The 16147-nt window shown below is 37.8% G+C and overlaps 1 protein-coding gene and 1 long non-coding RNA gene across 4 annotated transcripts in view; one reads left to right on the top strand and one right to left on the bottom strand.

Annotated features, from left to right (window-relative positions):
• LOC127491050 (uncharacterized) overlaps nucleotides 1–16147 on the bottom strand; it is a 352787-nt gene that overhangs the window by 70774 nt on the left and 265866 nt on the right. The gene's annotated exons all lie outside the window — the stretch shown is intronic.
• The window catches only part of EPYC (epiphycan), a 37161-nt gene that overhangs the window by 19864 nt on the left and 1150 nt on the right, over nucleotides 1–16147 (top strand). For all 3 annotated transcript variants that reach the window (XM_070052689.1, XM_070052690.1, XM_002711383.5), the window contains 4 exons: nucleotides 6507–6678; nucleotides 11329–11487; nucleotides 12619–12821; nucleotides 14057–14152. In XM_070052689.1, the coding sequence (XP_069908790.1) occupies nucleotides 6507–6678; nucleotides 11329–11487; nucleotides 12619–12821; nucleotides 14057–14152 (630 nt within the window). The remainder of the gene's footprint in view (nucleotides 1–6506; nucleotides 6679–11328; nucleotides 11488–12618; nucleotides 12822–14056; nucleotides 14153–16147) is intronic.

Genomic DNA, 16147 nt, shown 5'->3' with positions numbered 1-16147 from the left:
GTAGTGGATAAAGTCACCACCTGCAGAGCTGGCATCCCATATGGGCGACAGTTCGAGTCCTGACTGCTCCACTTCCGATCCAGCTTTCTGTTGTGGCCTGGGAAAGCAGTGGAAGATGGCCCAAGTCCTTGGGCCCTGCACCCGTGAGGGAGACCTGGAAGAATCTTCTGGCTCCTGGCTTCAGATCTGTGCAGCTCCAGACATTGTGGCCGATTGGGGAGTGAACCATCGGATGGAAAACCTCTCTCTCTCTCTCTCTCTCTCTCTCTCTGCCTCTCCTCTCTCTGTGTGTAACTCTGACTTTCATATAAATAAAAAAAAAGTGTATCAGTAATTTTTGATTGTGTAAAAACAATTCCAAATTTTGGTAACTTAAAACAGTAATTTGTATAGTTTGCAACTCTATAGTTCCACTATTTGTGTTCTGTTGTGCTTCTGGTTCGCTCTGTGTGCACTCATGTATTTGCATTCAACTTCCAGGAGAGCTCAGATCTGGCCAGACTCTATTGGTCTCATCTGAGATGCCTTTTTTTCTTTTTTAAAATATTTTATTTATTTGAGGTTTAGAATTTAAAACAGAGAGAAACAGCTTCCATCTGCTGCTTCACTCCACAAATGGCCCCCAAATGGCTGGAGCTAGGCTGATCCAAGGCCAGGAGCCAGGAGCCTCTTCTGGGTCTCCCATGCGGGAGCAGGGGCCCAAGCACTTGGGCCATCATCCACTGCTTTCCCGGGCCACAGCAGAGAGCTGGGTCAGACATGAACCAGTGCCCATAGGGGATGCTGGCACTGCAGGTGGAAGCTGAGCTTGCCACAGTGCCTCACCAGAGATGCCTTTCCTCTTATTCACTGTGTGCTTTCTTTTCTGTGAATAGGCTGGCCCCAGATTTTTTTCTATGATGACTCGACAAGGCTCTGAGAGATCCAGGGAAATCTGCAATGTTTATGAAGGACTAATCTCAACATCGGCATGACATTACCACACTCTGTTGACTAAAATAAATTAGGAGCTGAATTTAAATGCTAAATTCAAAGAATGAGAAATTAGATTCTACCTTGTGATTGTAGGAAGTGACAAGTCATCTTGCAAAAGATGATGGTTCCAGAGAAGGAAATAATTGCAACAATTAAAAAAATCTGCCACAAATTCAATGGCTGATGTGCCAGAAAGAAGCACACAACACTCTGAGAGCCACCAAACATATTTCTAAATAGAAAGACATGAGAATTTCCCTGAGGAAGTGACATTATTTAAGGATAAACAGTTAATTAGAAAATCTGGGGAGAAGAGAGAGTTCCAATCAGAAGGACTATTGCATGCCAATGTCCTATAAGAGGAGAATTTAAATTATGAGAAATTAAAGACAGTGTAGGCAGCTTAACCATATGGCAAAACAGCCTAACTGGTATGATTTGTAGGATGGGTACATATAGATGGACCAGGTCAGGGCTGGCACTGTGGTGCAGCAGGTTAAAGCCCTGGCCTGCAGCACCAGCATCCCATATGGGTGCTGGTTCGAGTCCTGGCTGCTCCACTTCTGATCCAGCTTTCTGCTATGGCCTGGGAAAGCAGTGGAAGATGGCTCAAGTCTTTAGACTCCTGCACCCACGTGGGAAACCTGGAAGAAGCTCCTGGCTCCTGGCTTTGGATCAGCTCAGCTCTGGCCGTTGCAGCCATTTGGGGGAGTAAACCAGCAGATGGAAGACCTCTCTCTCTCTCTCTCTCTCTGGCTCTACCTCTCTGTAACTCTGTCTTTCAAGCAAATAAAATAAATCTCAAAAAAAAAAAAAAAAAAAAAACCAGTTCTCACCCCATGTCACTGCCAGGGGGTGCTTTAAAAAAAAAAAAAAAAAAGAAAAGAAAGGACCAGATCACACAGGACACACAGGATCCTGTAAACAAAAGGGTTTTGAACTTGTTCTAATAATAATAGCAAACATTTTATGACAGTTACTATGTATCTGGAATTATTTTTAAAAGTTTTATATGCATTGGATTTTCAATCGTAATACAGCTGTATTATGTAGACCAGAAGTTTACAAATAGATGAACTGTTGCTCAAGGATGCAAACTAATTCGTCCAAGGTCTCTAAGTGAAGCTAGATTCAAACTCATTTAGTTTGAATCCTTCCCCTTAACCGATATGTTACAGTACCTCTGCAAGGCTTGTCTTTATCAAGAACAAGAAAAGACCATTAAAGGATTTTACCAGACTTGATATGATTAGCTTGTCTTTTAAGAGTTCATTCTTGCTGCATAGGTACTACCTTTGTACAGACTGTTGCTGTATTCAAGCAACAGAGGTTAGTAATTTAGACCATGAAGATGATAGGGGAAAAAAAATAATGGTATTGATAGAAAAAATGGCATTGATAGAAAACACTACAGACAAGTGAAATGGAAAGTTGATCATAACTTAAGCATAATTCTTGGCACAGACATTCAGTCTGGTTGATTTGATAATAACAAAGACTGGTAAACTGTCCATCAGTTACAATTCATCCATTGACTTGGTGATACTTTCATGTATTCATGAAGGTAACCTTAGCCCTTTCATAGCACTATAGCTGCAGTTTAAGTACTAAGATAAAAAAATACAAAAAGATCGAAACCACATCGAATTTTAGTAACTAAACACAATGCTGGACTGAAGATAATTGTTTATAATCATCACAACCTTTCGAGTATTATCAAGGTGTTCAACAATAAGACTACACCGGAAAGATTCTGACAAAGAAATCAGCAAATGTGACTGCTGATATTTCTGAACACACTAATTCAGTTTTTCTAACTAGACTTTTTTTAGTATTTTTCTTGGAAATTAAGAATAACAAGTTAATTAACCTTAGCAGTAGCAATAAGTTACACGGATCATATAGATGTGAATTTGGCTATGAACAAATGGAATTTATCAAATTTATTTATTTTAAACAATTTATTTATTTATTTATTTGCAAAGCAGAGTAACAGAAGGAGAGAGAGAAACAGAGAGAGATCCTTCGTCCACACAGATTCAATTCTCAAACACCTACAAAAGTGAGCTTTGGACCAGACTGAAGCCAGGAGTCAGGAACCCCATCCTGACTTGCCACACGGGTGACAGAGGTCCATGAACTTGACCAATCATCCCACTGCCTTCGCTGGTACACTTTCAGGGAGCTTGATCAGAACTGGAGCAGCCAGCACTCCAATATGGGATTCTGGCATCAGAGGCAGAAGCTTTCCTCCTGTATCTTCTATACCATAATGCCAGCACCAAATCAAAATCATTTCTGGCCAAGTGTTATCACAACTTCAAATGGTGCTGAGAATTTTTACAGGGACTCTACTTTGCTCAACTCAGCTGATAATTGAAAAATGAAAGTCTTAATTTTTTTTTCAGAATTGGTAACAATAGCATAAATATTGCTGGTAAAAGTATCAGTACAAATTGATAGTTGAAATGCAAAGGGATTTTTTTCTACTGAGTGTCTTTATTTCTCCAGAGAGTACAAACTTCTGAGACACCCAGTTATTTGCATGGAAATTACATTCAGGTGCTGGGTTGCTTTCATGGACTCGAGGCTGATCAAGGAGCAACTGAGGCACACCTGAGGATTTTTGTTTCTTGAAAATTCTCTTCACTCTGAGAACTCACCAATCACTTTCCTTGGACTATTCTCTTTTCATCTCTGCTATATATATGCTAAATGAATGTTCTGGTAAGCATAGTCTACCACGACATAATTTAGCTACAGTTCTAAAGCCAGGCAAACAAGAGAAGAGGAAGAGAAAATTTACTGTAAATCAAACCTTACTGGTACCAGGATCTACAAGTGTAGTGATGCCTAAGATCAAGTTACATGTCATAATGTTTCTATACTTTAGAGAAATATAATGAATAGATTAACAGCAGATTCAATAAAAATCAAGTTAGTAAAATAAGGAGGTAAAGGAAAAAGAACTCTTGATGAACTAATGAATATTTATGTAAGGGGATCTATTATATTTGCATTTGAGTGTTACTAACTGTAGCTCAAGAAAGGGAGCCAGGATGTATTCTGGCCATTTGTGTTTATATCCAAATTTAGGTTTTTGCAGCATAAGCATAAAATTCCGCCACATGGAGAACCAGGTGGTTATGTTTCCCTGGGCTCATTTTTTAACATGTACTGCCTCATATCTTCATATTGTAGTATGAAAAATTGTTAAAAGAGGGGAAAAGAAGCTCAAATGATTTCTATTTAGTGGTAAGTTTAAATGGGTCTACAACACAAAAGGCTCTCAAACAGTGCTGTGAGATTATAGCTCCACAATTGTGCCTAACTGAAAAGGAATTCTTTTTCCTTAGTTTTAAAAGTTGTGTATTCTCATCTTATTCACAAGCATGAACAAAATGGTCCCTGATACACACAAAAGCTGTTTTGCCTCATTATACTGGATGACAAATGAGATCTTACAGCTTCACATCAAATCAGTGGAAAAACAATTATCTGTAGAAAGTATGTGCAAACACTTTCCTACAAAGCTACAGATTCAAGGCAATGTGTCTGGAATGTGTTTCTCCCTTTAGGCTGCTCCCATTCCTGAAACATCTGTCTCAATTTCCGCCCTTGCTGGAGCCTCTTTTTGGTCTCTGTGCAAATTCATTCCTTCTGAATCTGTCTCATTCTGAATCTACTGATGGAAACCAAATGTCGCCTTTTAAAGAAATGCACCCAGTCATCTCAGCTGGAGCTTTCTGGCCACACTTTATACTGCCTTCATGTATGGCTCCTAAAGTATCAAATACAGCATAATCTGCTCTTGGTTTCATTTCATGACTTAAATGTTTTAAAGTAAGCATTAGCACATTCATTGAATCTTTTCAGCAAAACCTCTAAAATCAAACATAGAGTTGTGAATCAGATATATTTAAGATAAGCAAATCTTTAAAACAATTACTTAATTATTGATCTATTGCCTAATATGTTACAGCCTAAAGTTGCAAATATAAGAGACATGACTCTGTTTACCAACTAGTAGGTTTGGACACACAGAAGACTAGTGGAACCAATACAATACAGTGAATGCCAAAACAAAATGAACTATGGAAACAGAAGGAGGCATAATTCAGAAATGTAAAGTGACAAAAGGTTAAGGTTTCTTAAAAAAGATGTTTCATTTAAAATATAGTGTATTCAAATCTGGAGACAATAAATAGTAGGTATATCTTTAAAACCTTATGGTTATCTACAAAATAAAAAAAATCTGGTTTAATTATGTACTGATCTAACAGATGAAAGAATACTTTGTGTATCATTTTTTCATTAATTTGAAAAGCAATTATGTTTCCTTGCTTTTTTCATGAAAGCAAATAAGGAAAAAAGTGGAAAGGATTAAGAGAACATGCAAAGGTCCATGAAGGTAGATATTATGAAACATTTGCATGGATTTAAGATAATTTTTGCACAAAAATAAACATTTTTAAATTTTTTTCCGTGAAGTTTCTGAAGGCTCCTCACATTGGTATAGTCAAGGGAGAATCTGGAATTTGAGGCTAGGATGAAGACATTGACCCAGAAAGAGTGTGGATGTCATCCTCCCCTGGTTATGGTGAGCAGATTTCCAGGCCAACCTTACAAGGTTGTAGGGGACAGGGACATTTAGCTCATAATTAAAAAGCAATAGACAATGGTAAGGGAAGGATGCTGAAAGTGAGGGCTTATTTTAAATGCAAACAACATCTTTAGAAACAAAACAATACTTCAAATATGCAAGTAAAAAAGCAAGAATAGTCTCTGATAAAGAATGTTGAATATTTTTGCAATTTTATAAAGGCCTCCTATTGCCAATCTCAGTGAAAAGTTAATTTTAACATGTCCAAATACTGTTCATGTCTATATTATTCCAATAACATTAAACATGTATGAGAAATGGTATATCATAATCAAATCATATAGTTTTTCTGTCACCATCCTGTTTTATTTTAGTAGAAAGGATTCTTTTTGGTAAAGTGCTATGAGAGGAAGAGTGAACTCTTAGTAATGAATCCAGGAAATCAAGTATTAAAAGGACAGAAAAATACACAAAAGTCTTTTATCCTTTACTGTCTTTAGGGGGAGTAAAATTATAACTAGAGAGTTAAGGGGATTTATGGTTTTTCTCAGCACATTTCTAGATTAATTTGAGTCTTTCACTATAATAATGTATTCTTATAAAACTAAGTATTACTAGAAAATAATAAGTGAGATTTTTAAAAACCTACAAAAATGAACAGACAAGTAAGATGTTAAAAGAAAAAGGCCCCAAAACACACTGGATGCAATTTCCAAGATTTGAGAAATAAAATAATTAGAAACAACAACAATTTCTAGAACCATATGTGCTCTGTCAAGTAGGCAGGCCAGACACACTGTGCAGAACTTCAGAACACCAGTGCCCTCTGGTGGCAAAGATGGACACATTTTACATGAGTGTCAGGTGGCAAAACGCTGCCACAGGGTGACTCAGAAGGTTGCTTGATGAAATTTTACTTTTTTTTCAGAGTGAAATAGCAACAATGATGCCTTCCGGAAACAGCGAGCTCCTCACTCTGCCCCCAAAGCCAGAAGAAACTCAGGAGGAGGAAGAGGAAGAATCCACCCCCAGGCTGATTGATGGGTCTTCCCCTCAGGAGCCTGAATTCACCGGGGTTCTGGGCCCACACACCAATGAAGGTTGGGGCACTTCATAGCTGAATAATTATTGAGTTCACTTCATCATCTCTCAAAGCTGCCAAGCGCCAACTCCACAGGGAACCCTGTGTGACCCAAGGAGAAAGTGTTGGAACAAGCTAGGTTTAACTCAGGAGTTACACTTGTATTTTGTGCTAAAATAGACCAATTCCAGGCATTCTACTTTAACCTTATGGAAATGGCCAAATAACCAAAGATTTTAGGAGGAATTATTTGCCTGGTATCACTACTCCACACCTTTTTGGTGGGATGCTTCTCTAAAACCTGAGACAATCAATAAACTGTCAAATCTGCGCTTTTGACATCAGGCCACACAAAGTGATAATGGATGGCAGTGATGATGATGATTTTAGTAATAATATCTTACATTGAATGAGCATGTGACTCATCAGTTCACAGTATCTCATTGGAATAATATAAGTTCTCTGTGAATGTTCTAGTATTGCTTTTTATTTTCATTATTACCAAGAAAACTGTAACTCAAAGTTGTGGTAATTAGCCATACATCACACAGCTATTCGTACACTCAGTTTGAAGCCAGTCATTGGGTTCTTGTCTATGTGTTTATTGGAAAACATGGTTTTTTGTCCTCTCTCAGTCCTAGAAGCAACAGAGGAAAACATCCTAGGACATCAAATAGCATCTTGTATGGCCTGAACACAGTCTAAATCAGGGCATTTCAGTTAATGACAAGCAATTCCTAGTGCTAAGTGTGATTCCATGATTTGTCTGTATTTCTTATTATAATTTGTCAGTGTCAACCTTAAAGGTATTCAACAGGACTCATCCCAGAGTATTTTCAGACAGCAAGAACAGCATAGTGAGGATGTAGAACACATGAGCGGGTTCCCAATGCAAAGACTTGGTAGTATTGGTCATTTCTGTATTCCAAGCTCTGCAGATATGAAACTGATTTTTGAAATGATATTGTTCTCATGGATCTTTCTGTCCAGTATAAGAAAATATATAGAAGCAATAATATCCTATAAGTATTATGAAAAACATCTGAAAAGAACATAGCAGGATACAAGAGGAGAAGCAAGAAAAATATAGCACAAAGTAAGACTAGGACTAAAGGGACATAGTCAAACTGAGTCTTGGAGAGGCAGAGCAGCCAAACCACATGCATTCAAATACCAGCTCTGCGAATTGCTGGGTCTATGTCTTGAGCAAGGTATCAATATTTTTGTGCATCATTTATTCCATCTAAAAAAGGTGACTTAATAAATAACAGAACTTTCCTAATAAAGTTGTTGTAAGGATTATAGAAATGAAAATAATGCCTGGTCCACAGTAAAAAGTAATAGATGTTAGTGGTTGTCAATCTGATGTTCTTTACAGAGGAGTATATCCATTTTGTAAACTTTCTTCATGATTTTTTCAGTGAATAATACCATGGAGTTATCTATGTTGTATAAGAGATTTCTAAAGCTTATTTATCCTGCATATTTGAAACTTTATATCTGTTGAAAATCTCATCTCTCCTTATCTCTCCCCAGTTCCTGGTAACCAACATTCTACTCTTTGCCTTGATGAGTTTCTGATTACCACTATGTATGCTTTCTATATGCCAGCCACTTAAATATTTTATGTCCATTAATTCCTTGGAGTGTCATAACATTGTTTTCTGCATTTGATAAATAAGAAACTTAAAATGCAGTATACCACATATACACCTGCGATTATGGAGGTAGAATATCGTGCGTCAGAATGTGAGACAGACCACCAAATCCTAAGTCAATGTCATTAATGATGCCTCATATTCTTTTTACATACTTAAACCTCTAAATAATAGGATACACTATAACGAGAGCCAGGAAGACACACACACAATAAGAAGGAATGCAAATGTCCAATAGAAAGCATCCCAAATGAGAAACTTATATCCCTAGAATATTATTACTTTTGACAGTACAGCAGCAGTATCTGCTCTTGGAGTCTTTCACTGAGCCAGGAATAACACAGTAGCATGATTCCCATTCTTTTTAAAGGCTGTGTTCAAGACATGGCTCAATAATGTCAACTTTGGAACAACATAAAATATTAAGAACTTTCTGTCTCTAGTATGAGGGTAAATAATGAAGTTAAAAACTTTACATTCTGATTTCCAGAAAAACATCAAACATTCATCAAAGTTCAACAGTTTGAAAATAGTAAGAACATTAAAAATCAAAATGTCATATTTTAACTATTTAATACAAGCTTCTAAGAATAACATTTTAAAGATAGATAATGTAGGCATGAGTTGTGAGTAGAAAAACTCAAACTAAATTATAACCAGCATGAATATATATAAATTATAAAAGCAATTACAGCTAAATTAATGAGGCCATGAATATTCAAAAGACTTTAACTATTTATCTTTTAAACTTAAAATTTTATTGATAAGTAGAAAGTATGAACTTATAATGATTACAGAAATTAGTAAGTATTGAGGCCAGCGCCTTGGCTCACTAGGCTAATCCTCCCCCTTGCGGCGCCAGCACACCGGGTTCTAGTCAAGGTCGGGGCTCCGGATTCTGTCCCGGTTGCCCCTCTTCAAGGCCAGCTCTCTGCTGTGGCCAGGGAGTGCAGTGGAGGATGGCCCAAGTGCTTAGGCCCTGCACCCCATGGGAGACCAGGATAAGTACCTGGCTCCTGCCATTGGATCAGCGCGGTGCGCCGGCCGCAGCGGCCACTGGAGGGTGAACCAACGGCAAAAGGAAGACCTTTCTCTCTGTCTCTCTCTCTCTCACTGTCCACTCTGCCTGTCAAAAAAAAAATTAGTAAGTATTGAATATTTCATAGTGCTTGCTTTTAAAACAATTTCTGGATTTCCATTTTTAAGTTTTTTTTATTCCTGAAGTGATTGCTAGCAGTAATTTTTTATCTGATGATAGCAATATGATCTTAGTAGGTAAACAATTGGTTCCTGATCATACTCTGCAAATGGACTCTTAATTATGGTGACCAAATGTTCCATTTTGGGTGTGACTCTCAATGTGAAAACCAGAAAAGTCTCAGGTAAACAGAGCTGAATTAATCACCGAACAATGCCAACAATTCTCCTATCACTTCTCACCTTCTCCATTCATCTGACATCCAACAGCCCTTCTCATCTCCTCCCTGTACTCCACAAGCTTATCAGATGTCCTAACCTCCTCCTTCACAGAGAAACATGCAATCTCCCAGTCAGCAGACCCTTGGTCTCTGGTTCAAGACATAGCATCTCCCTATGTCTGCATCCATGTATCCTGACTCCTCTCCTCCCAACACAACAGAGGAACTGCCTGTTCTCCCACATGCAGGATGTGACTCCTTGCCACTGTGCTTTGAGCCCTATTTCCAACTTTTCTCTCAGGATCCTTTTCATATTCAACCTCTCATCCTCTGGACCCTTTCCTTCTAATGCCTCCCACTTCAATTCCCCCTCCTCCAGCACACAAGACACCCATGCATCCTATTACAGTTATTTTCTCACTCCTCACAATCAGACATCTCAACAGCATTGTCTGTATTTGCTTCAAGTATTCCCTTAACTCCAACTTTCTCCTTAATTGACTTGAATCTGGCTTTTAAACTCCATCAATACACAGTTCGAGTAAGTTCCTGGATAACCACCCTACTGTAATAACTAAGCAGTGATATTTTCCTGTCATTGACATCTCACCAGCATTAGGCTGTTGATTATTTCCTTTCACTTAACACTCTTCCCACCTGGCCTCCACAATATTGTCTTCTCCTTTCCTTCCAGTCATTAATTCTGTTTCCTTTAAACCTTCATTGTTCTCTACACAACCACTAGACAGAGCGTGAAGAAGGGGCAACAGCTCTGTGTGTGCGTGTGTGTGTGTGTGTCTGCTATGGCCTAAACATTACAATGTTCTCAGAGTTCATACATATGGATCTTCTTTAACCCCCTTCACAATGAAGGGACTTGGTACACGCTTTTTCTCTTGCCTGTCATACCGTTTTCTTGCTATGTGCAGTCAACTCCTCTTCCTGCAGATCACAACTCCATTATCACCTTCTGAAGGGACCCCTCCCATGACTCTCAGAGTGGGTCAAATTCTCCCATGTTATGCACATATATTTATCAAAGTTACAATTTTATTTAACTGTGTGATTGACATTCATCTCACATACTGTCTTATAAAACAGAACGGGGTTGCTTTGTGCTGTACAGTGTTCCACAAGCTAGCATACTGTCATTTACACATAAAGGGTTTAATAACATGTATTGAATGAATGAATATTAAAACTATTACTTTTTTCTTGAAGCACATTAGGTTTCAATCGAATATTTAAATACTGAACCAAAGATCAATGAAAGTATGACATGTGAACTCTTAACTTTATAAGTAGCATAATGTTAACATTTATATTTTGAAAATAGAATTTCTAATAAGTATGAAAGTAACAGTCATGCTATATCCATTCAATAATTTTAATTAATTTTTAAATGTTATGGGAGAAGCTGCAATTGATATATTTGACTTTAATGTTCCATTTACAGAAAACTATAAGAAAATATGAAACATACTGGGATGATCTGTATGAGACTCTAATCTTGCTCATCAAGCATTCATAAGCAAATTATGTCTTATAAATTATTTTGCTATTTATATATGATTATTTACTTCTATTTTTCAGACTTTCCAACTTGCCTTCTGTGTACTTGTATAAGTACCACTGTATACTGTGATGACCATGAACTTGATGCTATTCCTCCACTGCCCAAGAATACTGCTTATTTCTATTCTCGCTTTAACAGAATTAAAAAGATCAACAAAAATGACTTTGCAAGCCTAAGTATGGATGGTCACATTAATGTCTTTCTATTCTTTTTTAGACATCACTAAATTTTTTACAGTGTAGAATGAAAGTTAAATGTTAAAATATGGCTCATCAATCATTTTTATTTAATATGTCAGAGTTTAATAATGATAAGGAAAACAATTAATGGTATTATGAAATGGCATAGTTGTTGATATTTTCAAATGAACTATGTTAATTAGCTATAAATTGTAAATAGTTTTATTCTCTGGAATGTATTATTATGTTATGACATAAGAGTAAATGTCAAGTCATATATTTATGAGAATTTGGCTTTTTAAAAAAAGCTTCCATTAAAGCATAGCTGTTTTATGATTGATCAGAACAAATCTACATTCTCATTTCAAAGTTGTTGCTAACTTTGAAGAACTTTGGCACTTGTCTTTATAAAGTATTTTAATCATTTGAAGATTTCTTTTTTAATGCTTATATCTTTGACTACTAGAAAATCTATCCATTTTCCAGTACTTCAAAGTTTTTATTTAAAAAAGTATTTATTTATTTTTATTGTACTTGAAAAGCAAAGAGACACAGAGAGACAGATGGAGACAAATGCAGATTGATAGGGAAAGAAATATACTTATTGCTTCCCTTCCCAAATGTCTACAACAGTCAGGGCTGGGTCTGGCCAGAACCAGGAGTTTGGAACTCAGTCAGGGTCTTTCACTTGAGTGTCAGAGCATCATCTGAGGTCTCCCACGATGCACATTAGCAAGAAGCTGGAAATGGAAGCTGAGCTGTTACTCAAACTCAGGTCTTTCAAAATGAGATGAAGATATCCCAAGGATTATACAAACTGCTGTGCCAAATCTTGCCCCTTGGGAGACTATTTTAAATAGTAAAATCCGAAGTTTATAAATAATGTGGAGAAAAGATGAGTTATTTTAAATATAATGTGCCAATGTCTTTGCTCAAGTTGCAATATTTACAAATGCATAAATGTGAATAGTATTTGGAGAAAATATTTTACAAAATAATTATTTTTATTAACTATCAGTTGTTAATTAAATTAATTTTATATATGTTATGCGTGGGAAAATTTATACTCAGATTTTTACTTGAGTAAAATATATTCAAGACTATTTAAGTACTTAATTTTTTTCCTAGATGATTTAAAAAGGATAGATTTGACATCAAATTTAATATCTGAGATTGATGAAGATGCATTCCGAAAGCTGCCTCAACTTCGAGAGCTTGTCCTGCGTGACAACAAAATAAGGCAGCTCCCAGAATTGCCAACTACTTTGACTTTTATTGATATTAGCAACAATAGACTTGGAAGGAAAGGGATAAAGCAAGAAGCATTTAAAGTAAGTTTTAAGTCTGATACAAGAAAATGTCACTTTCCCTTGGACTTGCTATTAATGACCAGCCTTTTTTATTTCTATAAGGGGATTTAATTTAATGAGACTTGACTTTCAAAATGAACTTCACAATTGCATCTCTCATGTTTTTGGGAAATACTTTGTCCTGGTACATGCTGTGGGTGCTCAAGCACCATGAAAATAAAGCAGGGCTGGAATAAGAAGTGAGTGGTTACCCGAAGGATGCATCTACAGGAGCTGCTGCAAGTGGTATAAGCCAGAAAATATGTGTTGACCAGGAACTCAGGGAGAGATTTTTATGTGATTATAGGGACAACAACTTGGGTAGGGTATGGGTGGCGTTTTGAGGGCAGAAGGCTTCTAAATGACCTTGAAAGGAGGTTGAGTTCAGTTAACTGAGCAGATTTTGTTTTCTAAGTGAAGAGCCAGATTAGGGCTCTAAACAATAGCATAACAATAGCATGAACTTTCTCACCCACTCTCACTCCATTCAAGCTGCTCCTCAAAACGTACCTTAAACAAATGATTTTAAATTGGTCTTTGAAGGCACATCACATTATTCCCAGGCAGGTCACAGGGGTCGTGTGACCTTATTCTTGTTACTGCTGAGTGGTTGCGAAAGCCCTGCCTCTCCTCTAGACCTCCTGTGATATCACTAATGGAGAACACAGGGGTTGGGTACTTCATTCTAGCTTGGCAACAGGTTCTCCTCGCTCATTCTCATGTTGGCATGAGCTGTTAGGAGTCACAATCTACTCTGGAGTGTTTTGCTAGTGTTTTGTTGTCTGTTTTCTGTCTTGCTAGGAGGCCACTTTCTGGGTACTTGGGCTAACAGGCTTTTGTTGAGGAGGAATTCTCATTTCTCCACACTTCTAAAACAGAGGAAATTCTTGCTATATCTTGCCAAAATCCTCTAAGCAGCAATACAGAATGTCTTTCATGAGTAGTTGCCTTGTTTAAACTGAGAATATGAGACTGAACAAAGCAAGGTTCTTCCTAGAGATTGAAGAAACATGTTTCATTTCCATGAAGAAGTATTTGCTTATGATCCATTTTTCAAAACTCATTTTTAGTGCCTAGTAATGTAAAAACTAATTTCTTTCAACTGTACAAGACAAGACCTGGACCATGTTATTAAAATAGCTGCATGAAGAGGGAATTGAAAATATAACCATGCACAATTAATGGCTATTAAATCCTTGCATGTGACATGTTCACAGGATATGTATGATCTCCATCATCTCTACCTCACTGATAACAACTTGGACCACATCCCTCTGCCACTCCCAGAAAATCTACGAGCTCTTCACCTTCAGGTAGGCTTCTTCCAATAAGGTATGCCCAAAGTTCCAAGTTAACAAATCAAACAGAAGGAAGTCAGAAAACAAAAACCTGTTTAAAACAGCAGGTTGATCCACAGTAACAAACTTAGTTCTTTTTCTCTCTCCTCTTGTTAATTTATTCAATTTAAAAGTTTATTTATTAGTTTCTTTAAAAGCATAGTGATGCAGGTTAGGGAGAGAGAGAGAGAAGGGTCTTCCCTGTCCTAATTCACTCTCCAAAGGGTTGCATCAGCTGAGGCCAAGTTAGGCTGATGCCAGGATCCAGAAATGCAATCTAGGTGTCCCACTGGGTGACAGGGACCCGAGTACTTCAGCATTCCTCTGCTGCCTTCCAGGGTCATTAGAAGGTAGATTGGAAACTCAGTAGCTGGGACTCAAACTGGCACTTGGATATGGGGTGCACCGGCCCATAGCAGTGGCTGCAATCACTGCTACAACTCTGGTTCCTGCCTTGAAATTTATTTTCTCTCTTGATTTAAGTACAAGACACATACATATTCATATTCTATTCTGATAGATATCTTAGTCATTTTAAAGTTCTTTTCCAAGTCAAAATACATCTTTTTTGTGTAGAAAACTTCTTTAGAAAAAAAAATGAAAGCTGTGATGAAAAAATGTCTAAGAATTAGAAGTTGAAGAGAGCCGGCGCCTTGGCTCAATAGGCTAATCCTCCGTCTTGCGGCACTGGCACACCAGGTACTAGTCCCAACTGGGGCGCTGGATTCTGTCCCGGTTGCCCCTCTTCCAGGCCAGCTCTCTGCTGTGGCCCGGGAGTGCAGTGGAGGATAGCCCAAGTGCTTGGGCCCTGCACCCATATGGGAGACCAGGAAAAGCACCTGGCTCCTGCTTTCGGATCAGCGCGGTGCGCCTGGCCGCAGCGGCCATTGGAGGGTGAACCAACAGTAAAGGAAGACCTTTCTCACTGTCTCTTTCTCACTGTCCACTCTGCCTGTCAAAAAAAAAAAAAGTGGAAGAGAAAAAGGAGCAATAAAAACCTTATTTGGCTTCCAGTTTTCAGAGAAAAATTTTGTCAAATTTAGTTTTCTACTTTAATGTTTATGCATTGAATTAAATTCAATCCTAAAGTATTCCCATGTGCTATGAAATGACATGTTTCCATCTTTCTGGATAAAGAAAGTTCAGCTTCTTTTTTATAACCAATATAGCAGGAAGTTTGGGTTATTTTAAATCTCATTAAGCTACATATTTTGTCTTTGAAGTAATAAGTGAAAACACATTTCACAAATGCTATGATGTCATCAGTTCTAAATATATATCATTTTCACTCAGTGACTGAAGATTTGTTCAAGTAAAACTGTCATTTTTTTTTTTCAACTAAAATCACTGAACTGTATGATGGAAGGGGATAAATTTGATAGTGAAATATGTTCAATAAAGCTATTTTTTAAAATACAGTCTTGGGTGCTGCAAGTATCTTCCTGCTACTTGTTCTCCCTCCTCCTCCATGCACTGCACTTCAGCCCAATTATTTGAATGTTGGGTTTTGAGGGAGCAATACTCTAAGCTAATGCTCAAGACTTTGAACTTGATGTTCTTGTCATCTAGTATATTCTTTTTTCTAAGCTTTATTTTATTTATTTGAAAGACAGAGTTACAGAGAGAGGTTGAGAGAGAAAGACAGAGACAGAGAGAGAGAGAGAGAGGTCTCCCATCTGCTGGTTCACTCTCCAGATGGCTACAATGGCCGGAGCTGTGCTGATCCAAAGCCAGGAGCCAGAATCTTCTTCCGGGTCTCCCATATGGGTCCATGGGCCCAAGGACTTGGGCCATCTTCTACTGCTTTCCCAGGCCATAGCAGAGAGCTGGATCAGAAGAGGAGCAGCCGGGACTAGGACCGTGCCCGTACGGATGAGGCGCTTCAGGCCAGGGTTTTAACCCGCTGTGCCACAGCACCGGCTCCTATCACCTAGTATACTCTAACCGTACTCCTCCTTCCTCATTCCAATC

Source organism: Oryctolagus cuniculus, chromosome 11, assembly GCF_964237555.1.
Source record: "Oryctolagus cuniculus chromosome 11, mOryCun1.1, whole genome shotgun sequence".
Lineage (NCBI taxonomy): Eukaryota > Metazoa > Chordata > Mammalia > Lagomorpha > Leporidae > Oryctolagus > Oryctolagus cuniculus.
This window is presented reverse-complemented; position numbering and strand designations above follow the sequence as displayed.